This window comes from Lampetra fluviatilis, unplaced genomic scaffold (genome assembly GCF_964198595.1).
Source record: "Lampetra fluviatilis unplaced genomic scaffold, kcLamFluv1.1 SCAFFOLD_167, whole genome shotgun sequence".
Classification (NCBI taxonomy): Eukaryota; Metazoa; Chordata; class Hyperoartia; order Petromyzontiformes; family Petromyzontidae; genus Lampetra; species Lampetra fluviatilis.
In genome coordinates, this window is record NW_027621230.1 from 84,933 (window position 1) to 111,585 (window position 26,653).

Sequence of the window (26,653 nt, forward strand, 5' to 3'; positions counted from 1 at the left end):
ACAATATGGCCGACATGTGCACTGTATTTGCAGTGAACTCATCCTTGAGCAATATGGCCGACTTGACATCTGTACTGTATTCACAATAGACCAAGATGGCCGCTCCGTTAAGTGTGCTGTGTTTAGTGGACCAAGATGGCCGCCCCTCTGAGTGCACTGTACATAGACCAAGATGGCCGCTCCGTTAAGTGTGCTGTATATACAGTGGACCAAGATGGCCGCTCCGTTAAGTGTACTGTACATACAGTGGACCAAGATGGCCGCTCCGTTAAGTGTGCTGTATATACAGTGGACCAAGATGGCCGCTCCCGACTACACTGTGCATACTGTACCAAGATGGCCGCCCCTCTGAATGCACTGTACATACAGTGGACCAAGATGGCCGCTCCGTTAAGTGTACTGTACATACAGTGGACCAAGATGGCCGCTCCTTTAAGTGTACTGTATATACAGTGGACCAAGATGGCCGCTCCTGACTGCACTGTGCATACTGTACCAAGATGGCCGCCCCTATGAGTGCACTGTGCATGCTGTACCAAGATGGCCACTCCTCTGAGTGGTGCGGTCACTGTGGCGTTGGACTTCGCAATGGAGGAGTCGTGGCAGGAGAAATCGCTCTTTGTGGCTGGTATGGTCAATAAAATGTAGCGTCACGTGTCTCCCCGTGTCTCTGTGTCTCACCGTGTCTCTCTCACCGTGTCTCTGTGTCTCACCGTGTCTCTCTCCCCGTGTCTCTCTCCGTGTCTCTCTCCCCGTGTCTCTCTCCCCGTGTCTCTCTCCGTGTCTCTCTCTCCGTGTCTCTCTGTGTCTCTCTCCGTGTCTCTCTCCCCGTGTCTCTCTCCGTGTCTCCCCGTGTCTCTCTCTCCCCGTGTCTCTCTCTCCCCGTGTCTCTCTCTCCCCGTGTCTCTCTCTCCTCGTGTCTCTCACCCCGTGTCTCTCTCTCTCCCCGTGTCTCTCTCTCTCCCCGTGTCTCTCTCTCTCCCCGTGTCTCTCTCCCCGTGTCTCTCTCCCCGTGTCTCTCTCCCCGTGTCTCTCTCCCCGTGTCTCTCTCCCCGTGTCTCTACCCGTGTCTCTCCGTGTGTCTCTCTCTCACCCCGTGTCTCTCTCTCACCCCGTGTCTCTCTCTCACCCCGTGTGTCTCTCTCACCCCGTGTGTCTCTCTCACCCCGTGTGTCTCTCTCACCCGTGTCTCTCTCTCACCCCGTGTCTCTCTCACCGTGTCTCACCGTGTCTCTCTCTCTCCCCGTGTCTCTCTCTCTCCCCGTGTCTCTCTCCCTGTGTCTCTCTCCGTGTCTCTCTCCCTGTGTCTCTGTGTCTCTCTCCCCGTGTCTCTCTGTGTCTCTCTCCGTGTCTCCCCGTGTCTCTCTCTCACCCCGTGTCTCTCTCTCTCCCCGTGTCTCTCTCTCACCCCGTGTCTCTCTCTCTCCCCGTGTCTCTCTCTCTCTCCCCGTGTCTCTCTCCCCGTGTCTCTCTCTCCCCGTGTCTCTCTCCGTGTCTCTACCCGTGTCTCTCCGTGTGTCTCTCACCCCGTGTCTCTCTCTCACCCCGTGTGTCTCTCTCACCCCGTGTCTCTCTCTCACCCCGTGTCTCTCTCTCTCTCCCCGTGTCTCTCTCCCCGTGTCTCTCTCCCCGTGTCTCTCTCTCTCACCCCGTGTCTCTCACCCCGTGTCTCTCTCCCCGTGTCTCTCTCCCCGTGTCTCTCTCCCCGTGTCTCTCTCTCCCCGTGTCTCTCTCACCGTGTCTCACCGTGTCTCACCGTGTCTCTCTGTGTCTCTCTGTCTCTCACCGTGTCTCTCTGTCTCTCACCGTGTCTCTCTCTCCCCGTGTCTCTCTCCCCGTGTCTCTCTCTCCCCGTGTCTCTCTCTCACCCCGTGTCTCTCTCTCTCCCCGTGTCTCTCTCCCCGTGTCTCTCTCTCCGTGTCTCTCTCTCTCCCCGTGTCTCCCCGTGTTTCTCTCTCCCCGTGTCTCTCTCCCCGTGTCTCTCTCTCCCCGTGTCTCTCTCTGTGTCTCTCTCACCGTGTCTCTCTCTCACCGTGTCTCTCTCTCACCGTGTCTCTCACCGTGTCTCTCACCGTGTCTCTCTCTCTCCGTGTCTCTCTCCCCCTGTGTCTCTCTCTCCGTGTCTCTCTCCCTGTCTCTCCCTGTCTCTCTATTTTTTTAGTGATTTTTTTTTTAAATCATTTTTCATGAACAACATGTCCGACACAGTCTTAGGAAGGAAACTATCAACATTCCAAAAATATTATCTGCCAAGGGGGGGGGGGGGCAATCAGCTGCTGGATGAAGATCTCCCAATCCACTATGATGATCCTACAATATCCATCACTTACACTCATCAATAGACTCGGTGTGTGTGCGTCTTCTTGCTTCTTTCGGTAAAGTCGTCACGTAGAAGGGAAATAATAAAATAATAAAAATAAAACGTAATAAAAATAAAAAAAAACATTTATTGTGTTTTTTATTGTTGAATAATAAAATAAATATTAACAATAAAACATAATAAAATACAATTGTTTTTCATAACGTTTTTTTATAGTTGAAAAATAAATAAATAATAACAATAAAACATAATAAAATACAATTGTTTTTTGTTACGTTTTTTTATTATTGAATAATGAAATAAATAATAAAATATATAATTACATTAAAACATAATAAAATACAATTCTCACGACGTGGTGGTTGTGATGTTGTTGATGGTGGTGATGGTGATGATGGTAGTGATGGTGATGGTGGTAGTGATGGTGATGGTGGTAGTGATGGTGATGGTGGTGATGGTAGTGATGGTGATGGTGGTAGTGATGGTGGTGATGGTAGTGATGGTGATGGTGGTGATGGTAGTGATGGTGATAGTGGTGATGGTGATGGTGGTGATGTTGTTGTTGATGGTAGTGATGGTGATAGTGGTGATGGTGGTGATGGTAGTGATGGTGATGGTGGTAGTGATGGTGGTGATGGTAGTGATGGTGATGGTGGTGATGGTAGTGATGGTGATAGTGGTGATGGTGATGGTGGTGATGGTAGTGATGGTGGTGATGGTAGTGATGGTGATGGTGGTGATGGTAGTGATGGTGGTGATGGTAGTGATAGTGGTGATAGTGGTGATGGTGATGGTGGTGATGGTGGTAGTGATGGTAGTGATGGTGGTGGTGGTGGTGATGGTGATGGTGGTGATGGTAGTGATGGTGGTGATGGTAGTGATAGTGGTGATAGTGGTGATGGTGGTGGTGATGGTGGTAGTGATGGTGGTGATGGTAGTGATGGTGATGGTGGTGATGGTAGTGATGGTGATAGTGGTGATGGTGATGGTGGTGATGTTGTTGTTGATGGTAGTGATGGTGATAGTGGTGATGGTGGTGGTGGTGATGGTAGTGATGGTAGTGATGGTGATGGTGGTGATGGTAGTGATGGTGATAGTGGTGATGGTAGTGATGGTGGTGATGGTAGTGATGGTGATGGTGGTAGTGATGGTGGTGATGGTAGTGATGGTGATGGTGGTGATGGTAGTGATGGTGATAGTGGTGATGGTGGTGATGTTGTTGTTGATGGTAGTGATGGTGATAGTGGTGATGGTGGTGATGGTAGTGATGGTGATGGTGGTAGTGATGGTGGTGATGGTAGTGATGGTGATGGTGGTGATGGTAGTGATGGTGATAGTGGTGATGGTGATGGTGGTGATGGTAGTGATGGTGGTGATGGTAGTGATGGTGATGGTGGTGATGGTAGTGATGGTGGTGATGGTAGTGATAGTGGTGATAGTGGTGATGGTGATGGTGGTGATGGTGGTAGTGATGGTAGTGATGGTGGTGGTGGTGGTGATGGTAGTGATGGTGATGGTGGTGATGGTGATGGTGGTGATGGTAGTGATGGTGGTGATGGTAGTGATAGTGGTGATAGTGGTGATGGTGATGGTGGTGATGGTGGTGATGATGGTGGTGATGGTGGTAGTGATGGTGGTGATGGTGAAGTTGAACATCCCCATTGGGGAGACAAAGGTGGCCGGGTACAGAAAGTGACGTCACGCCACGGGTGACACTAGAAAGTGACGTCACTTTCTATTCGGTTGACACTATGGAAAGTGACGTCACGCAACTGTTGAGACTATAAAAAGTGACGTCACTCCGCGGGTGACACTAGAAAGTGACGTCACGGAACGGTTGAGCCCCGAGAGGAAATGACGTCACTCACTGTATCGGAAACGACGTCACTCACTGTATCGGAAACGACGTCACTCGCTGTATCGGAAGTGACGCCACTCACTGTATCGGAAGTGACGACACTCACTGTATCGGAAACGACGTCACTCGCTGTATCGGAAGTGACGTCACTCACTATCGGAAACGACGTCATTCGCTGTATCGGAAGTGACGCCACTCACTGTATCGGAAGTGACGTCACTCGCTGTATCGGAAACGACGTCACTCGCTGTATCGGAAGTGACGCCACTCACTGTATCGGAAACGACGTCACTCACTGTATCGGAAACGACGTCACTCGCTGTATCGGAAGTGACGCCACTCACTGTATCGGAAGTGACGACACTCACTGTATCGGAAACGACGTCACTCACTGTATCGGAAGTGACGCCACTCACTGTATCGGAAGTGACGTCGCCCACTGTATCGGAAACGCCGTCGCTCACTGTATCGGAAGTGACGTCACTCACTGTAACGGAAGTGACGTCGCTGCCGTCTCCCCGTCAACGTGTGGACGGTGGCGGTGACGTCACTTCCGCTATCGGCGTTTTCGCGGCATCGCGATGGTGGTGAGGAGTTGGTGGTGGTGGTGAGGTGAGGTGAGGGGTGGTGAGGTGAGGAGTTTGTGAGGTGAGGTGAGGGGTGGTGAGGTGAGGTGAGGGGTGGTGAGGTGAGGAGTTGGTGGTGGTGGTGAGGTGAGGTGAGGGGTGGTGAGGTGAGGAGTTTGTGAGGTGAGGTGAGGGGTGGTGAGGTGAGGTGAGAGGGTAGTGGTGGTGAGGTGGTGGTGGGTGGTGAGGTGAGGGGTGGTGAGGTGAGGAGTTTGTGAGGTGAGGTGAGGGGTGGTGAGGTGAGAGGGTAGTGGTGGTGAGGTGGTGGTGAGGTGAGAGGGTAGTGGTGAGGTGAGGAGTTGGTGGTGGTGGTGAGGTGAGGTGAGGTGGTGAGGGGTGAGGTGAGAGGGTAGTGGTGAGGAGTTGGTGGTGGTGAGGTGAGGGGTGGTGAGGTGAGGTGTTGTTGGTGAGTAGGTGGTGAGTTGGTGAGGGGAGGGGTGGTGAGGTGAGGTGAGAGGGTAGTGGTGAGGGGTGGTGAGGTGAGGTGAGGAGGAGAGGGTAGTGGTGAGGTGAGGGGTGGTGAGGTGGTGAGGGGTGAGGTGAGGGGTGGTGAGGTGAGGTGAGGAGTTGTTGGTGAGTAGGTGGTGAGTTGGTGAGGGGTGGTGAGGTGAGGTGAGAGGGTAGTGGTGGTGAGGTGGTGTTGGTGAGGAGTAGGTGGTGGTGGTGAGGGGAGGTGAGAGGGTGAGGTGAGGTGAGGAGTTGTTGGTGAGTAGGTGGTGAGTTGGTGAGGTGAGGTGGGGTGAGGTGTGAAGGTAGTGGTGAGGAGGTGGTGGTGGTGAGGTGAGGTGTGGTGAGTTGAGGTGGTGAGGTGAGTTGAGGTGGTGAGGTGAGGTGAGAGGGTAGTGTGTGGTGAGGTGAGTTGAGGTGTGTGGTGAGGTGGTGGTGTGGTGGTGAGGTGAGGTGTGGTGAGGTGAGGCGGTTGTGGTGAGGTGTATGGTGAGGAGGTGTATGGTGAGGTGAGGTGTATGGTGAGGTGTATGGTGAGGTGGTGTGGTGAGGTTGTGGTGAAGAGGTGTATGGTGAGGTGAGTTGAGGTGTATGGTGAGGTGTATGGTGAGGTGTATGGTGAGGTTGTGGTGAAGAGGTGTATGGTGAGGTTGTGGTGAGGTGTATGGTGAGGTGAGGTGTATGGTGAGGTGAGGAGGTTGTGGTGAGGTGTATGGTGAGGTGTATGGTGAGGTGAGGAGGTTGTGGTGAGGTGTATGGTGAGGTGAGGAGGTTGTGGTGAGGTGTATGGTGAGGTGAGGAGGTTGTGGTGAGGTGTATGGTGAGGTGAGGAGGTTTTGGTGAGGTGTATGGTGAGGTGAGGAGGTTGTGGTGAGGTGTATGGTGAGGTGTATGGTGAGGTGTATGGTGAGGTGTGGTGGTGAGGAGGTGGTGGTGAGGAGGTGGAGAGTTGAGGAGGGAGCGATGGCGATAGAGAAGGAGGTGGTGGTGGTGGTGGAGGTCGCGAGGGGTGGTGGAGGTTTTGGAGCGAGAAGAGGTGGACGAGTTGGTGGTGGTGGTGGAGGTGGAGGTGGTGGAGGTTTTGGAGCGAGAAGAGGAGGTGGAGGAGGTGGTGGAGGAGGAGGTGGTGGAGGTGGTGGAGGTTTTGGAGCGAGAAGAGGTGGAGGAGTTGGTGGTGGAGGTGGTGGTGGAGGTGGTGGTGGTGGAGGTGGTGGAGGTTTTGGAGTGAGAAGAGGTGGAGGAGTTGGTGGTGGTGGTGGTGGAGGTGGTGGAGGTTTTGGAGCGAGAAGAGGAGGTGGTGGAGGTGGTGGAGGTGTAGGTGGTGGAGGTTTTGGAGCGAGAAGAACACCATCACCACTAGCAACCACCACCACCACTACTACACCAGTAGTAACACCACCATCACTAACACCACCACCATCACCACTAACACCACCACTAACACCACCAACCACAACAACACCACCACCAACCACTACTACTATAGTAACACCACCACCACCACTAACACCACCAATCACAACAACAACAACCACAACAACACCACCACCAACCACTACTACTACAGTAACACCACCAGTAGCACCATCACCACTAACACCACCACTAACACCACCAACCACAACAACACCACCACCAACCACTACTACTATAGTAACACCACCACCACCACTAACACCACCAACCACAACAACACCACCAACCACAACAACACCACCACCAACCACTACTACTACAGTAACACCACCACCACCACTAACACCACCAACCACAACAACACCACCAACCACAACAACACCACCACCAACCACTACTACTACAGTAACACCACCACCACCACTAACACCACCAACCACAACAACACCACCACCAACCACTACTACTATAGTAACACCACCACCACTAACACCATCACCACTAACACCACCAATCACAACAACACCACCACCAACCACTACTACTACAGTAACACCACCACCACCACCACTAACACCACCAACAACAACACCACCACCACCACCACCTGCAGCAGCAACAGCAGCAATGGCTGCGGCTGCGAGAACAGTCACGGGTGGAACAGTCGGGCGTGGTGACGTCACGGGCGATGACGTCACGGGCGGTGACGTCACGTGTGATGACGTCACGGGCGGAACAGTCGGGCGTGGTGACGTCACGGATGGAACAGTGACAAGTGGAACAGTCGGGGGCGGTGACGTCACGGGCGGTGACGTCACGGGCGGTGACGTCACGGCCAGACCGTCTGGTTGCCGCGTCCTTCGTGTGGACTTCTCTTCGTTGCTATCGGCAACATCGTCACCATCATCATCACCATCATCACTATCAACATCATCATCATCACTATCAACATCATCATCACCATCATCACCATCATCACTATCATCACTATCATCATCATCATCACTATCATCATCATCATCACTATCATCACCACCATCACCATCATCACCACCACCACCACCATCACCACCACCACCACCATCGTCGTCACCGTTGCCGTGGCTGCTGCTGCTACTTCTCTGGCTGCCTGTGGTGGCCTGTGGTGGAGGTGGTGGAGGTGGAGGAGGTGGAGGTGGTGGTGGAGGTGGTGGAGGTGGTGGAGGTGGTCTGGTGGAGGGCATCTACTGCGGCAGTGTCAGCTGCTACGACCTCCTGGGGGTGGAGCGCACGGCAACAAGAGCTGAGATCGCGCGGTGAGTGAGTGTCACTGTGTGTGTGTGTCTGTATGTGTGTATGTGTGTGTGTGTGTCACTGTGTGTGTGTGTGTGTCACTGTGTGTGTGTCACTGTGTGTGTCTGTGTGTGTGTCACTGTGTGTGTCTGTGTGTATGACGGACCAGCGGATGCGAGCCCATGTCCTTGACACCAGGACCTACCGTGGAGCCGATCTGCCCTCTGACCATCGACTAGTCATCTGTAAGATGCGCCTGCCATTCTTCCACTCCGGTGGTGGGTGTACACCCAGGACCCCATTCCAACCAAAAGTGGCCTGGTCTCAGCTAGCTGATGAAAGTTGCAAGCGAGAATTTCATCATCGCTTGCAGCTGGGGTTGGCATCGTCCCCCACTCCACCTGATGTCGAGGGTAAATGGGCGAGGTTTAGGACTGTGACTCATGCAGCTGCAATGGCTGCTTTGGGTACACGGTCCAGACCTCCCCAGAGACCCTGGCTGACAGAGGAGGTGTTCAGGTTAGTTGAGAAAAAGCGACAGGCCCACTCTCATCGGCTACAGCATCCCACGTCGGAGAATGAAGAGGCTTTTACTGCAGCCTTCGCTCGGAGGTTCGGAGAGCCGTGAGGCGCTGCAAGGATGGGTGGTGGTCGCGGGTTGCTGAGGAGATGGAGTCTGCCTCAGTGGCCAGCGATCACAAGTCGCTATTTAATTCTATCAAAAAAGTAACCTGCAGCGCCACACCTATTACCATCATTAGGGGAAAAAACGGTGATCCAATCTCCGACCCCCAGGAACAGGTTTGCAGATTTGCTGAGCATTTCTGTGAGGTCCTGGGGGAGGGAAAATCCCTCAGCCAGGAAAACATCATGGCACAAAGTGGGGATAACCCTGCTGAGGCTGCGGTGCCTCAAATATTGGAAGAGGTCACCCCCTGTGAGTGGCTGGCTGAGGTGCCATCTGTTGAGGAAGTACTGAAGGCGATCCGGAGTCTGAGACCAGGAAAGGCACCGGGCAGAGATGATCTCCCAAGCGAAATGCTGAGGGAGGGTGGCGTTTGTGCACAGACTGCCCTACGTGACATCATAACAACAGTCTGGACCACTGGACGGGTTCCGCAGGATTGGAAGGATGCCCTGGTGGTCCCCCTCTTTAAGAAGGGGGACCGCACAGACTGTAACAACTACAGGGGCATCTCACTCCTCAGTGTGTCGGGAAAGGTCCTGGCAAGGATTATTCAACATCGCCTTGCCAGGCACGCTGAGGAGAGGCTTGCGGAGCCCCAATGCGGTTTCAGGAAAGGGCGGTCCTGCACAGACGCCATATTTTCTGTCCGTCTGCTACAGCAGAGGTGTAGGGAATTCCAACAAGAGCTACATCTCTGCTTTATTGACCTGGTCAAGGCCTATGATACCATCAGTAGGCCTGGGCTCTGGGTTGTTCTTCGTGCTTTCGGAGTCCCTGACCCTCTGCTCACGATCATGAAGGACCTTCATGGTGGTGAGCGGGCCCGGGTAAAACTACGTGGCCGGGAGTCGGAGCCTTTCCCTGTGCACCTTGGGGTGCGACAGGGATGTCCTCTGGCTCCCGCATTAACATCTTTTTCGACCACGTAGTTTGTGAAGCCTTCTGTGGCTGTACCAGAGGAATCTCCATCTGGTACAGATGCAACGGGAGGCTGATCGATGCCCGGGTGCGGTCAACCACGTTATGTATGCCGATGATTTGGTAATAGCTTCTCACTCAGAGGAGGAGTTGGAGACGCTGCTGCTGAGACTGGAGCGTGCCACTAAGAGGTGGGGCCTTGCCATCAGCCCCACCAAAACTAAGCACCTGCCTGGGTATTTTGTACCATCGGACACTCCACCCCCACAACTCCCAATCGGTGATGGGGCAGTTGTGGAGAGAGTGGAGAGTTTCCCATACCTGGGCAGCGTGCTCACGACCGGCTCCGGTTTGACAGCAGAGGTCTCACTCCGAATCAGTCGAGCGGCAATATCTTTTCATCGGTTGCGTAACGCTGTGTGGAAGCTACCTGGTCTGTCGCTCCGCACGAAGCTTCAGGTCTTTTCGGCCACGGTCATTCCCTCCCTTCTCTACGCTTGCGAAACGTGGACCCCCCTAGTGGAGCATCTTCGCCGGTTGGAAACATTGAGGCTGGTGATTGCTGCTTTCCCTGGAGTCTCACTGCTCTGTGTTTCTCCCCTGGCATCTCTCCCCCCGTGTCTCTCTCTCCCCGTGTCTCTCCCCGTGTCTCTCTCTCCCCGTGTCTCTCTCTCCCCGTGTCTCTCCCCGTGTCTCTCCCCGTGTCTCTCTCTCCCCGTGTCTCTCTCCCCGTGCCTCTCTCCGTGTCTCCCTCCCCGTGTCTCTCTCCCCGGCATCTCTCCCCCCGTGTCTCTCTCTCCCCGTGTCTCTCTCTCCCCGTGTCTCTCTCTCCCCGTGTCTCTCCCCGTGTCTCTCTCTCCCCGTGTCTCTCCCCGTGTCTCTCTCTCCCCGTGTCTCTCTCTCCCCGTGTCTCTCCCCGTGTCTCTCTCTCCCCGTGTCTCTCTCCCCGTGCCTCTCTCCGTGTCTCCCTCCCCGTGTCTCTCTCCCCGGCATCTCTCCCCGTGTGTCTCTCTCCCCACGTCTCTCTCCGTGTCTCCCTCCCCGTGTCTCTGTGTCTCTCTCCCCGTGTCTCTCTCCGTGTCTCTCTCTCTCTGTGTCTCTTTCTCCCTGTGTCTCTCTCACCGCGTCTCTCCCCGGCATCTCCCCCTGTCTCTCTCCACGTCTCCCCGTGTCTCTCTCACCGTGTCTCTCTCCCCGTGTCTCTCTCTCTCCCCCTGTCTCTCTCCACGTCTCACCGTGTCTCTCTCCCCGTGTCTCTCTCTCTCTCCCCCCGTGTCTCTCCCCCCGTGTCTCTCTCACCGTGTCTCTCTCTCTCTCCCCGTGTCTCTCTCACCGTGTCTCTCTCCCCGTGTCTCTCTCTCTCTCCCCCCGTGTCTCTCTCCCCGTCTCTCTGTCTCTCTCCCCGTGTCTCTCTCACCGTGTCTCTCTCCCCGTGTCTCTCTCCCCGTGTCTCTCTCCCCGTGTCTCTCTTTCTCCCCGTGTCTCTCTCTCTCCCCGTCTCTCTCTCTCTCTCCCCGTGTCTCTCTCCCCGTGTCTCTCTCACCGTGTCTCTCTCCCCGTGTCTCTCTCTCTCCCCCTGTCTCTCTCCACGTCTCACCGTGTCTCTCTCCCCGTGTCTCTCTCTCTCTCCCCCCGTGTCTCTCCCCCCGTGTCTCTCTCACCGTCTCTCTCTCTCTCTCCCCGTGTCTCTCTCCCCGTGTCTCTCTCACCGTGTCTCTCTCCCCGTGTCTCTCTCCCCGTCTCTCTCTCTCTCTCCCCGTGTCTCTCTCCCCGTGTCTCTCTCACCGTGTCTCTCTCCCCGTGTCTCTCTCTCTCCCCCTGTCTCTCTCCACGTCTCACCGTGTCTCTCTCCCCGTGTCTCTCTCTCTCCCCCCGTGTCTCTCCCCCCGTGTCTCTCTCACCGTGTCTCTCTCTCTCTCCCCGTGTCTCTCTCACCGTGTCTCTCTCCCCGTGTCTCTCTCTCTCTCCCCCCGTGTCTCTCTCCCCGTGTCTCTCCCCCCGTGTCTCTCTCCCCGTCTCTCTGTCTCTCTCCCCGTGTCTCTCTCACCGTGTCTCTCTCCCCGTGTCTCTCTCCCCGTGTCTCTCTCCCCGTGTCTCTCTCCCCGTCTCTCTGTCTCTCTCCCCGTGTCTCTCTCACCGTGTCTCTCTCCCCGTGTCTCTCTCCCCGTGTCTCTCTCCCCGTGTCTCTCTCCCCGTGTCTCTCTCTCTCCCCGTCTCTCTCTCTCTCTCCCCGTGTCTCTCTCCCCGTGTCTCTCTCACCGTGTCTCTCTCCCCGTGTCTCTCTCTCTCCCCGTCTCTCTCTCTCTCTCCCCGTGTCTCTCTCCCCGTGTCTCTCTCACCGTGTCTCTCTCCCCGTGTCTCTCTTTCTCCCCCTGTCTCTCTCCACGTCTCACCGTGTCTCTCTCCCCGTGTCTCTCTCTCTCTCCCCCCGTGTCTCTCCCCCCGTGTCTCTCTCACCGTGTCTCTCTCTCTCTCCCCGTGTCTCTCTCACCGTGTCTCTCTCCCCGTGTCTCTCTCTCTCTCCCCCCGTGTCTCTCTCCCCGTCTCTCTGTCTCTCTCCCCGTGTCTCTCTCACCGTGTCACTCTCCCCGTGTCTCTCTCCCCGTGTCTCTCTCCCCGTGTCTCTCTCTCTCCCCGTGTCTCTCTCTCTCCCCGTCTCTCTCTCTCTCTCCCCGTGTCTCTCTCCCCGTGTCTCTCTCACCGTGTCTCTCTCCCCGTGTCTCTCTCTCTCCCCCTGTCTCTCTCCACGTCTCACCGTGTCTCTCTCCCCGTGTCTCTCTCTCTCTCCCCCCGTGTCTCTCCCCCCGTGTCTCTCTCACCGTGTCTCTCTCTCTCTCCCCGTGTCTCTCTCACCGTGTCTCTCTCCCCGTGTCTCTCTCTCTCTCCCCCCGTGTCTCTCTCCCCGTCTCTCTGTCTCTCTCCCCGTGTCTCTCTCACCGTGTCTCTCTCCCCGTGTCTCTCTCCCCGTGTCTCTCTCCCCGTGTCTCTCTCTCTCCCCGTGTCTCTCTCTCTCCCCGTCTCTCTCTCTCTCTCCCCGTGTCTCTCTCCCCGTGTCTCTCTCACCGTGTCTCTCTCCCCGTGTCTCTCTCTCTCCCCGTCTCTCTCTCTCTCTCCCCGTGTCTCTCTCCCCGTGTCTCTCTCACCGTGTCTCTCTCCCCGTGTCTCTCTCACCGTGTCTCTCTCCCCGTGTCTCTCTCTCTCCCCGTCTCTCTCTCTCTCTCCCCGTGTCTCTCTCCCCGTGTCTCTCTCACCGTGTCTCTCTCCCCGTGTCTCTCTCTCTCCCCCTGTCTCTCTCCACGTCTCACCGTGTCTCTCTCCCCGTGTCTCTCTCTCTCTCCCCCCGTGTCTCTCCCCCCGTGTCTCTCTCACCGTGTCTCTCTCTCTCTCCCCGTGTCTCTCTCACCGTGTCTCTCTCCCCGTGTCTCTCTCTCTCTCCCCCCGTGTCTCTCTCCCCGTCTCTCTGTCTCTCTCACCGTGTCTCTCTCCCCGTGTCTCTCTCCCCGTGTCTCTCTCCCCGTGTCTCTCTCTCTCCCCGTCTCTCTCTCTCTCTCCCCGTGTCTCTCTCCCCGTGTCTCTCTCCCCGTGTCTCTCTCCCCGTGTCTCTCTCTCTCCCCGTGTCTCTCTCTCTCCCCGTGTCTCTCTCCCCGTGTCTCTCTCCCCGTGTCTCTCTCACCGTGTCTCTCTCCCCGTGTCTCTCTCTCTCTCCCCCCGTGTCTCTCTCCCCGTCTCTCTGTCTCTCTCCCCGTGTCTCTCTCACCGTGTCTCTCTCCCCGTGTCTCTCTCCTCGTGTCTCTCTCCCCGTGTCTCTCTCTCTCCCCGTGTCTCTCTCTCTCCCCGTCTCTCTCTCTCTCTCCCCGTGTCTCTCTCCCCGTGTCTCTCTCACCGTGTCTCTCCCCACGTGTCTCTCTCCGTGTCTCTCTCTCCCCGCGTCTTTCCTCGCATCTCTCTGCCCACGTCTCACCGCGTCTCTCCCCACGTCTCACCGCGTCTCTCTCTGTCTCTCTCCACGTGTCTCTCTCTGCGTCTCTCTCCGTGTCTCTCTCTGTCTCTCCCCGTGCCTCTCCCTGTGTGTCACTCTCTTCCCCGTGTCTCTCTCCCCGTGTCTCTCTCCCCGTGTCTCTCTCCGTGTGTCTTTCTGTGTGTCTCCCCTGTGTCTCTCTCCCGTGTCTCTCCGTGTCTCTCTCCCGTGTCTCTCTCCCTGTGTCTCTCTCCCCGTGTCTCTCTCCCGTGTCTCTCTCCCCGTGTGTCTCTCTCCCCGTGTCTCTCTCTCCCGTGTTCTCCCCGTGTCTCTCTCCCGTGGTCTCTCCCCCCTCTCCGCCTCCGCCGCGCTCCCGCTCGGCTCCGATCGCTTTGTGCGGCTGGCCACGGCCTACGAGACGCTGCGTCTCTCTCTCCCCGTGTCTCTCTCTGTGTCTCTCCCCGTGTCTCTTTCCCTGCGTGTCTCCCCTGTGTGTCACTCTCTTCCCGTGTCTCTCCGTGTGTCTCTCTCACCATGTCTCTCTCCTGTGTGTCTCCCTGTGTCTCTCCCTGTGTGTCTCCCTGTGTCTCCTCCCTGTGTGTCTCCCTGTGTGTCACTCTCTCCCTGTGTGTCTCCCTGTGTCTCTCCCTGTGTGTCTCCCTGTGTCTCTCCCTGTGTGTCTCCCTGTGTGTCACTCTCTCCCTGTGTGTCTCCCTGTGTGTCACTCTCTCCCTGTGTGTCTCCCTGTGTCTCTCCCTGTGTGTCTCCCTGTGTGTCACTCTCTCCCTGTGTGTCTCCCTGTGTCTCTCCCTGTGTGTCTCCCTGTGTCTCTCCCTGTGTGTCTCCCTGTGTCTCTCCCTGTGTGTCTCCCTGTGTGTCACTCTCTCCCTGTGTGTCTCCCCGTGTCTCTCTCTCCCCGTGTCTCTCTCTCCCCCGTGTCTCTCTCCCCGTCTCTCTCTCCCCGTGTCTCTCCCCGTGTCTCTTTCCCTGCGTGTCTCCCTGTGTGTCACTCTCTTCCCCGTGTCTCTCCGTGTGTCTCTCTCACCATGTCTCTCTCCCTGTGTGTCTCCCTGTGTCTCTCCCTGTGTGTCTCCCTGTGTCTCTCCCTGTGTGTCTCCCTGTGTGTCACTCTCTCCCTGTGTGTCTCCCTGTGTCTCTCCCTGTGTGTCTCCCTGTGTCTCTCCCTGTGTGTCTCCCTGTGTGTCACTCTCTCCCTGTGTGTCTCCCTGTGTCTCTCCCTGTGTGTCTCCCTGTGTCTCTCCCTGTGTGTCTCCCTGTGTGTCACTCTCTCCCTGTGTGTCTCCCTGTGTGTCAGTCTCTCCCTGTGTGTCTCCCTGTGTGTCACTCTCTCCCTGTGTGTCTCCCTGTGTCTCTCCCTGTGTGTCTCCCTGTGTCTCTCCCTGTGTGTCTCCCTGTGTGTCACTCTCTCCCTGTGTGTCTCCCTGTGTGTCACTCTCTCCCTGTGTGTCTCCCTGTGTCTCTCCCTGTGTGTCTCCCTGTGTGTCACTCTCTCCCTGTGTGTCTCCCTGTGTCTCTCCCTGTGTGTCTCCCTGTGTCTCTCCCTGTGTGTCTCCCTGTGTCTCTCCCTGTGTGTCTCCCTGTGTGTCACTCTCTCCCTGTGTGTCTCCCTGTGTCTCTCCCTGTGTGTCTCCCTGTGTGTCACTCTCTCCCTGTGTGTCTCCCTGTGTCTCTCCCTGTGTGTCTCCCTGTGTCTCTCCCTGTGTGTCTCACCATGTCTCTCTCCGTGTGTCTCCCTGTGTCTCTCCCTGTGTGTCTCCCTGTGTCTCTCCCTGTGTGTCTCCCTGTGTCTCTCCCTGTGTGTCTCCCTGTGTCTCTCCCTGTGTGTCTCCCTGTGTGTCACTCTCTCCCTGTGTGTCTCCCTGTGTCTCTCCCTGTGTGTCTCCCTGTGTGTCACTCTCTCCCTGTGTGTCTCCCTGTGTCTCTCCCTGTGTGTCTCCCTGTGTGTCACTCTCTCCCTGTGTGTCTCCCCGTGTCTCTCTCTCCCCGTGTCTCTCTCTCCCCCGTGTCTCTCTCCCCGTCTCTCTCTCCCCGTGTCTCTCCCCGTGTCTCTTTCCCTGCGTGTCTCCCTGTGTGTCACTCTCTTCCCCGTGTCTCTCCGTGTGTCTCTCTCACCATGTCTCTCTCCCTGTGTGTCTCCCTGTGTCTCTCCCTGTGTGTCTCCCTGTGTCTCTCCCTGTGTGTCTCCCTGTGTGTCACTCTCTCCCTGTGTGTCTCCCTGTGTCTCTCCCTGTGTGTCTCCCTGTGTCTCTCCCTGTGTGTCTCCCTGTGTCTCTCCCTGTGTGTCTCCCTGTGTCTCTCCCTGTGTGTCTCCCTGTGTGTCACTCTCTCCCTGTGTGTCTCCCTGTGTCTTTCCCTGCGTGTCTCCCTGTGTGTCACTCTCTCCCCGTGTCTCTCCCCGTGTCTCTTTCCCTGCGTGTCTCCCTGTGTGTCACTCTCTTCCCCGTGTCTCTCCGTGTGTCTCTCTCACCATGTCTCTCTCCGTGTGTCTCCCTGTGTCTCACCCTGTGTGTCTCCCTGTGTGTCACTCTCTCCCCGTGTCTCTCCCCGTGTCTCTTTCCCTGCGTGTCTCCCTGTGTGTCACTCTCTTCCCCGTGTCTCTCCGTGTGTCTCTCTCACCATGTCTCTCTCCGTGTGTCTCCCTGTGTCTCACCCTGTGTGTCTCCCTGTGTGTCACTCTCTCCCCGTGTCTCTCCCCGTGTCTCTTTCCCTGCGTGTCTCCCTGTGTGTCACTCTCTTCCCCGTGTCTCTCCGTGTGTCTCTCTCACCATGTCTCTCTCCGTGTGTCTCCCTGTGTCTCTCCCTGTGTGTCTCCCTGTGTCTCTCCCTGTGTGTCTCCCTGTGTGTCACTCTCTCCCTGTGTGTCTCCCTGTGTCTCTCCCTGTGTGTCTCCCTGTGTCTCTCCCTGTGTGTCTCCCTGTGTGTCACTCTCTCCCTGTGTGTCTCCCTGTGTCTCTCCCTGTGTGTCTCCCTGTGTGTCACTCTCTCCCTGTGTGTCTCCCTGTGTCTCTCCCTGTGTGTCTCCCTGTGTCTCTCCCTGTGTGTCTCCCTGTGTCTCTCCCTGTGTGTCACCCTGTGTGTCTCCCTGTGTCTCTCCCTGTGTGTCTCCCTGTGTCTCTCCCTGTGTGTCTCCCTGTGTCTCTCCCTGTGTGTCACCCTGTGTGTCTCCCTGTGTCTCTCCCTGTGTGTCTCCCTGTGTGTCACTCTCTCCCTGTGTGTCTCCCTGTGTCTCTCCCTGTGTGTCTCCCTGTGTGTCACTCTCTCCGTGTCTCTCTCCCCGGCGTTCTGCCCCTGCCTCTCCCCACGTCTCCCCATGTTTCACCGCGTCTCCCCGTCTCCCCCCGTGTCTCTCTCCCCGTGTCTCCCCCCCTCTCAGCGCCTACCGCCGCCTTGCCCGCCGCGACCACCCCGATCGAGCGGGACCCTCGGCCGGCTCCGATCGCTTTGTGCGGCTGGCCACGGCCTACGAGACGCTGCGAGACGCGGCGTCACGAGCCGACTACGACGACATGCTGGACAACCCGGAGCGGCGTCTGCGCCACCTGTACGCCTACTACTCACGCTCGCTCATGCGCAGGACCAGGGTGGACGCTCGTGCCGTGCTCACGGTGACGGTGGTGGTGGTGTCGGTCATACAGGTGTGTGTCACGGTGTGTGTGTGTCACGGTGTGTGTGGTGTGTGTGTGTCACTGTGTGTGTGTCACTGTGTGTGTGTGTGTCTATGTGTGTGTCACTGTGTGTGTGTACACTGTGTGTGTGTGTGTGGTGTGTTGTGTGTGTGTGGAGCGGATCTGCCCTCTGACCATCGACTAGTCATCTGTAAGATGCGCCTGCCATTCTTCCACTCCGGTGGTGGGTGTACACCCAGGATCCCATTCCAACCAAAAGTGGCCTGGTCTAAGTTAGCTGATGAAAGTTGCAAGCGAGAATTTCATCATCGCTTGCAGCTGGGGTTGGCATCGTCCCCCACTCCACCTGATGTCGAGGGTAAATGGGCGAGGTTTAAGACTGTGACTCATGCAGCTGCAATGGCTGCTTTGGGTACGCGGTCCAGACCTCCCCGGGAACCCTGGCTGACGGAGGAGGTGTTCAGGTTAATTGAGAAAAAGCGACAGGCCCACTCTCATCGCCTACAGCATCCCACGTCAGAGAATGAGGAGGTTTACCGCAGCCTTCGCTCGGAGGTTCGGAGAGCCGTAAGGCGCTGTAAGGATGGGTGGTGGTCGCGGGTTGCTGAGGAGATGGAGTCTGCCTCAGTGGCCCGCGATCACAAATCACTATTTAACTCCATCAAAAAAGTAACCTGCAGCGCCACACCTATTACCATCATTAGAGGAAAAAACGGTGATCCAATCTCCGACCCCCAGGAACTGGTTTGCAGATTTGCTGAGCATTTCTGTGAGGTCCTGGGGGAGGGAAAATCTCTCAGCCAGGAAAACATCATGGCACAAAGTGGGGATAACCCTGCTGAGGCTGCGGTGCCTCAAATATTGGAAGAGGTCACCCCCTGTGAGTGGCTGGCTGAGGTACCAGCTGTTGAGGAAGTACTGAGGGCGATCCGGAGTCTGAGACCAGGGAAGGCACCGGGCAGAGATGATCTCCCAAGCGAAATGCTGAGGGAGGGTGGCGTTTGTGCACAGACTGCCCTATATGACATCATAACAACAGTCTGGACCACTGGACGGGTTCCGCAGGACTGGAAGGATGCCCTGGTGGTCCCCCTCTTTAAGAAGGGGGACCGTACCGACTGTAACAACTACAGGGGCATCTCACTCCTCAGTGTGCCGGGTAAGGTCCTGGCAAGGATTATTCAACATCGCCTTGCTAGGCACGCTGAGGAGAGGCTTGCGGAGCCCCAATGCGGTTTCAGGAAAGGGCGGTCCTGCACAGATGCCATATTTTCTGTCCGTCTGCTACAGCAGAGGTGTAGGGAATTCCAAAAAGACCTACATCTCTGCTTTATTGACCTGGTCAAGGCCTATGATACCATCAGTCGGACTGGGCTCTGGGTTGTTCTTCGTGCTTTCGGAGTCCCTGACCCTCTGCTCACGATCATTAAGGACCTTCATGATGGTGAGCGGGCCCGGGTAAAACTACGTGGCCGGGAGTCGGAGCCTTTCCCTGTACACCTTGGGGTGCGACAGGGATGTCCTCTGGCTCCCACATTATTTAACATCTATTTCGACTGCGTAGTTCGTGAAGCCTTCAATAGCTGTACCGGGGGAATTACCATTTGGTACAGATATAATGGGAGGCTGATCGACGCCCGGGTGCGATCAAGGGATGGCTCCCTATTGGTCAACCACGTTATGTATGCCGATGATTTGGTAATAGCTGCTCATTCAGAAGAGGAGTTGGAGACGCTGCTGCTGAGACTGGAGCGTGCCACTAAGAGGTGGGGCCTTACCATCAGCCCCACCAAAACTAAGCACCTGCCTGGGTATTTTGTACCATCTGGCACTCCACCCCCACAACTCCCAATCGGTGATGGGGCAGTTGTGGAGAGAGTGGAGAGTTTCCCATACCTGGGCAGTGTGCTTATGACCGGCTCCAGTTTATCAGCAGAGGTCTCACTCCGAATCAGTCGAGCGGCAATATCTTTTCATCGGTTGCGTAACGCTGTGTGGAAGCTACCTGGTCTGTCGCTCCGCACGAAGCTTCAGGTCTTCTCGGCCACGGTCATTCCCTCCCTTCTCTACGCTTGCGAAACGTGGACCCCCCTAGTGGAGCATCTTCGCCGGTTGGAAACATTTAGGCTGGCCTGCCTACGATCCATCCTGGGTTTAACCAGGCTGGATTGTGTGAGGAGCTCACAAGTCCTTGAAAGATCTGGGCAAAGTCCTATCAGTGAGCTCCTCCGGCAGGCAAGGCTGCGTTGGCTGGGTCATGTAGCCCGCATGCCCAGCCACCGCATGCCTAAACAGCTTTTGTTCGGCCGGATCGAGGGGGCTAAACGGGCGCGGCACGGGCTAGAGAAGAGATGGAGTGATGTGGTACAGGAGGACGTGGAGCTGAGTGGACTTGCCGATGACTGGTACCAGCGGTGTCAAGATCGGCCTCAGTGGAGGAGGCTCGTGAAGGACGCTACTGGGCAGTTGGAGGCAGTCGCCCTCCAACAACAACGGAGGGCGGAGGAGCGACGCTCACAACAACGAGCGGAGCGCTGGGTGGCTAAAGCACAGCAAGTTGGCACAGTAGGGGGCACAGGTGGTGCATCAGCCACTCGTCTCGGTCATCTCGGTCAGTCGACCCGTGGCACCTGGGTCTGCCCCGTGACCTCCTGCCAGCGGGCGTTCGACACTTCACGTGGCCTCAGGGTGCACATGGCCTGGCACAAGCGTCGTGGTGACGTCACCGCCACTTAGTGGCGAATGGCGGTTGTTGTTGTGTGTGTCACTGTGTGTGTGTGTCACTGTGTGTGTGTGGTGTGTGGGTGTGTTTGGTGTGAGTGTGGGGGTTTGTGTGTTGTGTGTGGTGTGTGTGTGTGTCTCTCTTGTGTGTGTGTGTGTCTCTGTCTCTCTCTCTCTCTGTGTGTCTCACTGTGTGTGTGTGTGTCACTGTGTGTGTGTGTCACTGTGTGTGTCACTGTGTGTGTGTCACTGTGTGTGTGTGGTGTGTGTGTGTCACTGTGTGTGTGTGTGTGTCTCACTGTGTGTGTGTGTCTCACTGTGTGTGTGTGTGTCTCACTGTGTGTCTATCTGTGTGTGTCTATCTACTTAGTACCTGTGCTGGTGGGCACGCTACCACCGCGCCCTCGCGCACCTCGCCACCATGTGTGTGTCTCACTGTGTGTGTGTCTCACTGTGTGTGTGTCTCACCGTGTGTGTGTCTCACTGTGTGTCTATCTATCTGTGTGTGTCTATCTAGTACCTGTGCTGGTGGGCACGCTACCACCGCGCCCTCGCGCACCTCGCCACCGTGTGTGTGTCTCACTGTGTGTGTGTCTCACTGTATGTCTATCTATCTGTGTGTGTCTATCTAGTACCTGTGCTGGTGGGCACGCTACCACCGCGCCCTCGCGCACCTCGCCACCGTGTGTGTGTCTCACTGTGTGTGTGTCTCACTGTGTGTGTGTCTGTGTGTGTGTCTCACTGTGTGTGTGTGTGTCTCTCTGTCTGTCTGTGTGTCTATCTACTTAGTACCTGTGCTGGTGGGCACGCTACCACCGCGCCCTCGCGCACCTCGCCACCATGTGTGTGTCTCACTGTGTGTGTGTCTCACTGTGTGTGTGTCTCACTGTGTGTGTGTCTCACTGTGTGTCTATCTATCTGTGTGTGTCTATCTAGTACCTGTGCTGGTGGGCACGCTACCACCGCGCCCTCGCGCACCTCGCCACCGTGTGTGTGTCTCACTGTGTGTGTGTCTCACTGTGTGTCTATCTATCTGTGTGTGTCTATCTAGTACCTGTGCTGGTGGGCACGCTACCACCGCGCCCTCGCGCACCTCGCCACCGTGTGTGTGTCTCACTGTGTGTGTGTCTCACTGTATGTCTATCTATCTGTGTGTGTCTATCTAGTACCTGTGCTGGTGGGCACGCTACCACCGCGCCCTCGCGCACCTCGCCACCGTGTGTGTGTCTCACTGTGTGTGTGTCTCACTGTGTGTGTGTCTGTGTGTGTGTCTCACTGTGTGTGTGTGTGTCTCTCTGTCTGTCTGTGTGTCTATCTACTTAGTACCTGTGCTGGTGGGCACGCTACCACCGCGCCCTCGCGCACCTCGCCACCGTGCCCCGTGTCCGTCTCCGCGCCGCTGACATCGCCCGCAGGGAGGGCCTCCTCCTGGCCCCCCCCCCGACTCGGGGGGGGGCCGGGGGGGGGGGGCAGGGGGGGGGGGAGGAAGGAGGAGGGGGGAGGGGCCGGTGGGGGGGGAGGGGGGAGGGGGAGGAGGGGGGAGGGGGGGGGGCGGCAGGAGTCGACACGCGGAGGAGGAGGAGGAGGTCATCCGGGAAGTGATCCGCTCGCACGTCGACATCCAGGTGAGGGGTCCGTGTGTGTGTCACTGTGTCTGTGTCAATGTGTGTGTGTGTGTGTGTCTGTGTGTGTGTGTCACTGTGTGTGTGTGTCACTGTGTGTGTGTGTCACTGTGTGTGTGTGTCACTGTGTATGTCACTGTGTGTGGGTCACTGTGTGTGTGTGTGTCTGTGTGTGTGGGTCACTGTGTGTGTGTGTGTCACTGTGTGTGTGTGTGTCTGTGTGTGTCACTGTGTGTGTGTGTGTGTCACTGTGTGTGTGTGTCTGTGGGTCACTGTGTGTGTGTGTCACTGTGTGTGTGTGTCTGTGTGTGTCACTGTGTGTGTCACTGTGTGTGTGTGTCACTGTGTGTGTGTGTGTCTGTGTGTGTCACTGTGTGTGTGTGTGTCTGTGTGTGTCACTGTGTGTGGGTCACTGTGTGTGTCTGTGTCTGTGGGTCACTGTGTGTGTGTGTGTCTGTGTGTGTCACTGTGTGTGTGTGTCACTGTGTGTGTGTGTCACTGTGTGTGTGTGTCACTGTGTGTGTGTGTCACTGTGTGTGTGTGTCACTGTGTGTGTCACTGTGTGTGGGTCACTGTGTGTGTGTGTCACTGTGTGTGTGTGTGTCTGTGTGTGTCACTGTGTGTGTGTGTGTGTCACTGTGTGTGTGTGTCTGTGGGTCACTGTGTGTGTGTGTCACTGTGTGTGTGTGTCTGTGTGTGTCACTGTGTGTGTCACTGTGTGTGTGTGTCTGTGTGTGTCTGTGTGTGTGTGTCACTGTGTGTGTGTGTGTCTGTGTATGTCACTGTGTGTGTGTGTCTGTGTGTGTCACTGTGTGTGTGTGTCACTGTGTGTGTGTGTCACTGTGTGTGTGTGTGTCACTGTGTGTGTGTGTGTCTGTGTGTGTCACTGTGTGTGTGTGTCTGTGTGTGTGTGTCACTGTGTGTGTGTGTCACTGTGTGTGTGTGTGTCACTGTGTGTGTCACTGTGTGTGTCACTGTGTGTGTGTGTGTGTGTCTGTGTGTGTGTGTCACTGTGTGTGTCTGTGTGTGTGTGTCACTGTGTGTGTGTCTGTGTGTGTCACTGTGTGTGTGTGTGTGTCTGTGTGTGTCACTGTGTGTGTGTGTCTGTGTGTGTCACTGTGTGTGTGTGTCTGTGTGTGTCACTGTGTGTGTGTGTCACTGTGTGTGTGTGTGTGTCACTGTGTGTGTGTGTCACTGTGTGTGTGTGTGTGTGTCTGTGTGTGTCACTGTGTGTGTGTGTCACTGTGTGTGTGTCTGTGTGTGTGTGTCACTGTGTGTGTGTGTCACTGTGTGTGTGTGTGTGTCACTGTGTGTGTGTGTCACTGTGTGTGTGTCTGTGTGTGTGTGTGTGTCACTGTGTGTGTGTGTGTCACTGTGTGTGTGTGTCTGTCTGTGTGTGTGTCACTGTGTGTGTGTGTGTCTGTGTGTCACTGTGTGTGTGTATCTGTGTGTGTGTAGGTGTGTGTCACTGTGTGTGTCACTGTGTTTCTGTCACTGTGTGTGTCTGTGTGTATCTTATCTGTGTGTGTCACTGTGTGTGTGTGTCACTGTGTTTCTGTCACTGTGTGTGTGTGTGTGTCTCTGTGTGTGTCTGTGTGTGTGTGTGTGTCACTGTGTGTCTGTGTCTGTGGGTCACTGTGTGTGTGTGTGTCTGTGTGTGTCACTGTGTGTGTGTGTCACTGTGTGTGTGTGTCACTGTGTGTGTGTGTCACTGTGTGTGTGTGTCACTGTGTGTGTGTGTCACTGTGTGTGTCACTGTGTGTGGGTCACTGTGTGTGTGTGTCACTGTGTGTGTGTGTGTCTGTGTGTGTCACTGTGTGTGTGTGTGTCACTGTGTGGGTCACTGTGTGTGTGTGTCACTGTGTGTGTGTGTCTGTGTGTGTCACTGTGTGTGTGTGTCTGTGTGTGTCTGTGTGTGTGTGTCACTGTGTGTGTGTGTGTCTGTGTATGTCACTGTGTGTGTGTGTGTGTCTGTGTATGTCACTGTGTGTGTGTGTCTGTGTGTGTCACTGTGTGTGTGTGTCACTGTGTGTGTGTGTGTCACTGTGTGTGTGTGTGTCTGTGTGTGTCACTGTGTGTGTGTGTCACTGTGTGTGTGTCTGTGTGTGTGTGTCACTGTGTGTGTGTGTCACTGTGTGTGTGTGTGTGTGTGTCACTGTGTGTGTCACTGTGTGTGTCACTGTGTGTGTGTGTGTGTGTCACTGTGTGTGTCTGTGTGTGTGTGTCACTGTGTGTGTGTGTGTGTCTGTGTGTGTCACTGTGTGTGTGTGTGTGTCTGTGTGTGTCACTGTGTGTGTGTGTCTGTGTGTGTCACTGTGTGTGTGTGTCTGTGTGTGTCACTGTGTGTGTGTGTCACTGTGTGTGTGTGTGTCATTGTGTGTGTGTGTCACTGTGTGTGTGTGTGTGTGTCTGTGTGTGTCACTGTGTGTGTGTGTCACTGTGTGTGTGTCTGTGTGTGTGTGTGTCACTGTGTGTGTCACTGTGTGTGTGTGTCACTGTGTGTGTGTGTCTGTGTGTGTGTGTGTCACTGTGTGTGTCTGTGTGTGTGTGTGTCACTGTGTGTGTCTGTGTGTGTGTCACTGTGTGTGTCACTGTGTGTGTGTGTGTCACTGTGTGTGTGTGTCTGTGTGTGTGTGTGTGTCACTGTGTGTGTCTGTGTGTGTGTGTGTCACTGTGTGTGTGTGTGTCACTGTGTGTGTCACTGTGTGTGTGTGTGTCTGTGGGTCACTGTGTGTGTGTGTGTCACTGTGTGTGTGTCTGTGTGTGTGTGTCTGTGTGTGTGTGTGTGTGTGTCTCTGTGTGTGTGTGTGTGTCACTGTGTGTGTATGTGTCTGTGTGTGTCACTGTGTGTGTGTCTGTGTGTGTGTGTGTCTCTGTGTGTGTGTGTGTCACTGTGTGTGTCACTGTGTGTGTGTCTGTGTGTGTGTATCTGTGTGTGTGTAGGTGTATGTCTGTGTGTAGGGGTGTGTGTGTCTGTGTGTGTGTGTGTGTCACTGTGTGTGTGTCTGTGTGTGTGTGTGTGTGTCACTGTGTGTGTGTGTCTGTGGGTCACTGTGTGTGTGTGTGTCTGTGTGTATGTGTCTGTGTGTGTGTCACTGTGTGTGTGTGTCACTGTGTGTGTGTGTGTCTGTCTGTGTCGGTGTGTCTGTGTGTGTCACTGTGTGTGTCACTGTGTGTGTGTCTGTGTGTGTGTGTCACTGTGTGTGTGTGTCTGTGGGTCACTGTGTGTGTGTGTGTCACTGTGTGTGTGTGTGTCTGTGTGTGTCACTGTGTGTGTGTGTGTCACTGTGTGTGTGTGTGTCTGTGTGTATGTGTCTGTGTGTGTGTCACTGTGTGTGTGTGTCTGTGTGTGTGTGTGTCACTGTGTGTGTGTGTGTCTGTGTGTGTGTGTGTCTGTGTGTGTGTGTGTCTGTGTGTGTGTGTCTGTGTGTGTCTCTCCGTGTCTCTCTGTGTCTCTCTGTGTGTGTGTGTCTCTCAGTCTCTCCGTGTCTCTCCGTGTCTCTGTGTGTGTGTCTCTCCGTGTCTCCGTGTCTCTCTGTGTGTCTCTCAGTCTCTCCGTGTCTCTCCGTGTCTCTGTGTGTGTGTGTCTCAGTCTCTCAGTGTCTCTCTGTCTCTCTCTCCGTGTGTCTCTCAGTGTCTCTCTGTCTCTCTTTCAGTCTCTCAGTGTCTCTCTGTCTCTCTCTCAGTCTCTCAGTGTCTCTCAGTCTCTCAGTGTGTCTCTCAGTGTCTCTCTGTCTCTCTCTCAGTCTCTCAGTGTCTCTCTGTCTCTCTCAGTGTGTCTCTCAGTGTCTCTCTGTCTCTCTCTCAGTCTCTCAGTGTCTCTCTGTCTCTCTCAGTGTGTCTCTCAGTGTCTCTCTGTCTCTCTCTCAGTCTCTCAGTGTCTCTCTGTCTCTCTCTCAGTGTGTCTCTCAGTCTCTCTGTCTCTCTCTCTGTCTCTCAGTGTCTCTCAGTCTCTCAGTGTCTCTCAGTCTCTCCGTGTGTCTCTCAGTGTGTCTCTCAGTCTCTCAGTGTCTCTCTCTCAGTGTCTCTCTGTCTCTCCGTGTGTCTCTCAGTCTCTCTGTCTCTCGGTGTGTCTCTCAGTGTCTCAGTCTGTCTTTCTCTCTCAGTCTCTCCGTGTGTCTCTCAGTGTCTCTCTGTCTCTCTTTCAGTCTCTCAGTGTCTCTCTGTCTCTCTCTCAGTCTCTCAGTGTCTCTCTGTCTCTCTCAGTGTGTCTCTCAGTGTCTCTCTGTCTCTCTCTCAGTCTCTCAGTGTCTCTCTGTCTCTCTCTCAGTGTGTCTCTCAGTCTCTCTGTCTCTCTCTCTCTGTCTCTCAGTGTCTCTCAGTCTCTCAGTGTCTCTCAGTCTCTCAGTGTCTCTCAGTCTCTCAGTGTGTCTCTCTCTCAGTTTCTCCGTGTGTCTCTCAGTGTCTCTCTCTGTCTCTCTGTGTCTCTCTCAGTGTGTCTCTCTGTCTCTCAGTCTCTCTCTCTCAGTGTCTCTCAGTCTCTCCGTGTGTCTCTCAGTCTCTCAGTGTCTCTCGGTGTGTCTCTCAGTGTCTCAGTCTGTCTCTCTCTGTCTCTCCGTGTGTCTCTCAGTGTGTCTCTCAGTCTCTCTCTGTCTCTCTCTCAGTCTCTCAGTGTCTCTCTGTCTCTCTCAGTGTGTCTCTCAGTGTCTCTCTGTCTCTCTCTCAGTCTCTCAGTGTCTCTCTGTCTCTCTCTCAGTGTGTCTCTCAGTGTCTCTCTGTCTCTCAGTCTCTCAGTGTGTCTCTCAGTCTCTCTGTCTCTCTCTCTGTCTCTCAGTGTCTCTCAGTGTGTCTCTCAGTGTGTCTCTCAGTGTCTCTCAGTCTCTCAGTGTGTCTCTCTGTCTCTCAGTCTCTCTCTGTCTCTCAGTGTCTCTCAGTCTCTCTGTCTCTCAGTGTCTCTCAGTGTCTCTCAGTGTCTCAGTCTGTCTCTCTGTCTCTCCGTGTGTCTCTCAGTGTGTCTCTCAGTCTCTCCGTGTGTCTCTCAGTGTCTCAGTCTGTCTCTCTCTGTCTCTCCGTGTGTCTCTCAGTGTGTCTCTCAGTCTCTCCGTGTGTCTCTCAGTGTGTCTCTCAGTCTCTCTGTCTCTCAGTGTCTCTCAGTGTCTCTCAGTGTCTCAGTCTGTCTCTCTCTCAGTCTCTCCGTGTGTCTCTCAGTGTCTCTCTCTG

The 26,653-nt window shown here is 55.5% G+C and overlaps 1 protein-coding gene across 1 annotated transcript in view; it reads left to right on the plus strand.

The window, feature by feature from the left end:
- Nucleotides 1-7,294: 7,294 nt before the first annotated feature.
- The window catches only part of DNAJC25 (DnaJ heat shock protein family (Hsp40) member C25), a 31,844-nt gene continuing 12,485 nt past the window's right edge, over nucleotides 7,295-26,653 (plus strand). Inside the window, exons 1-5 of the mRNA XM_078885315.1 lie at nucleotides 7,295-7,322; nucleotides 7,818-7,962; nucleotides 16,898-17,159; nucleotides 21,195-21,318; nucleotides 21,408-21,496. Of these exons, the coding sequence (XP_078741441.1) occupies nucleotides 7,295-7,322; nucleotides 7,818-7,962; nucleotides 16,898-17,159; nucleotides 21,195-21,318; nucleotides 21,408-21,496 (648 nt within the window). The remainder of the gene's footprint in view (nucleotides 7,323-7,817; nucleotides 7,963-16,897; nucleotides 17,160-21,194; nucleotides 21,319-21,407; nucleotides 21,497-26,653) is intronic.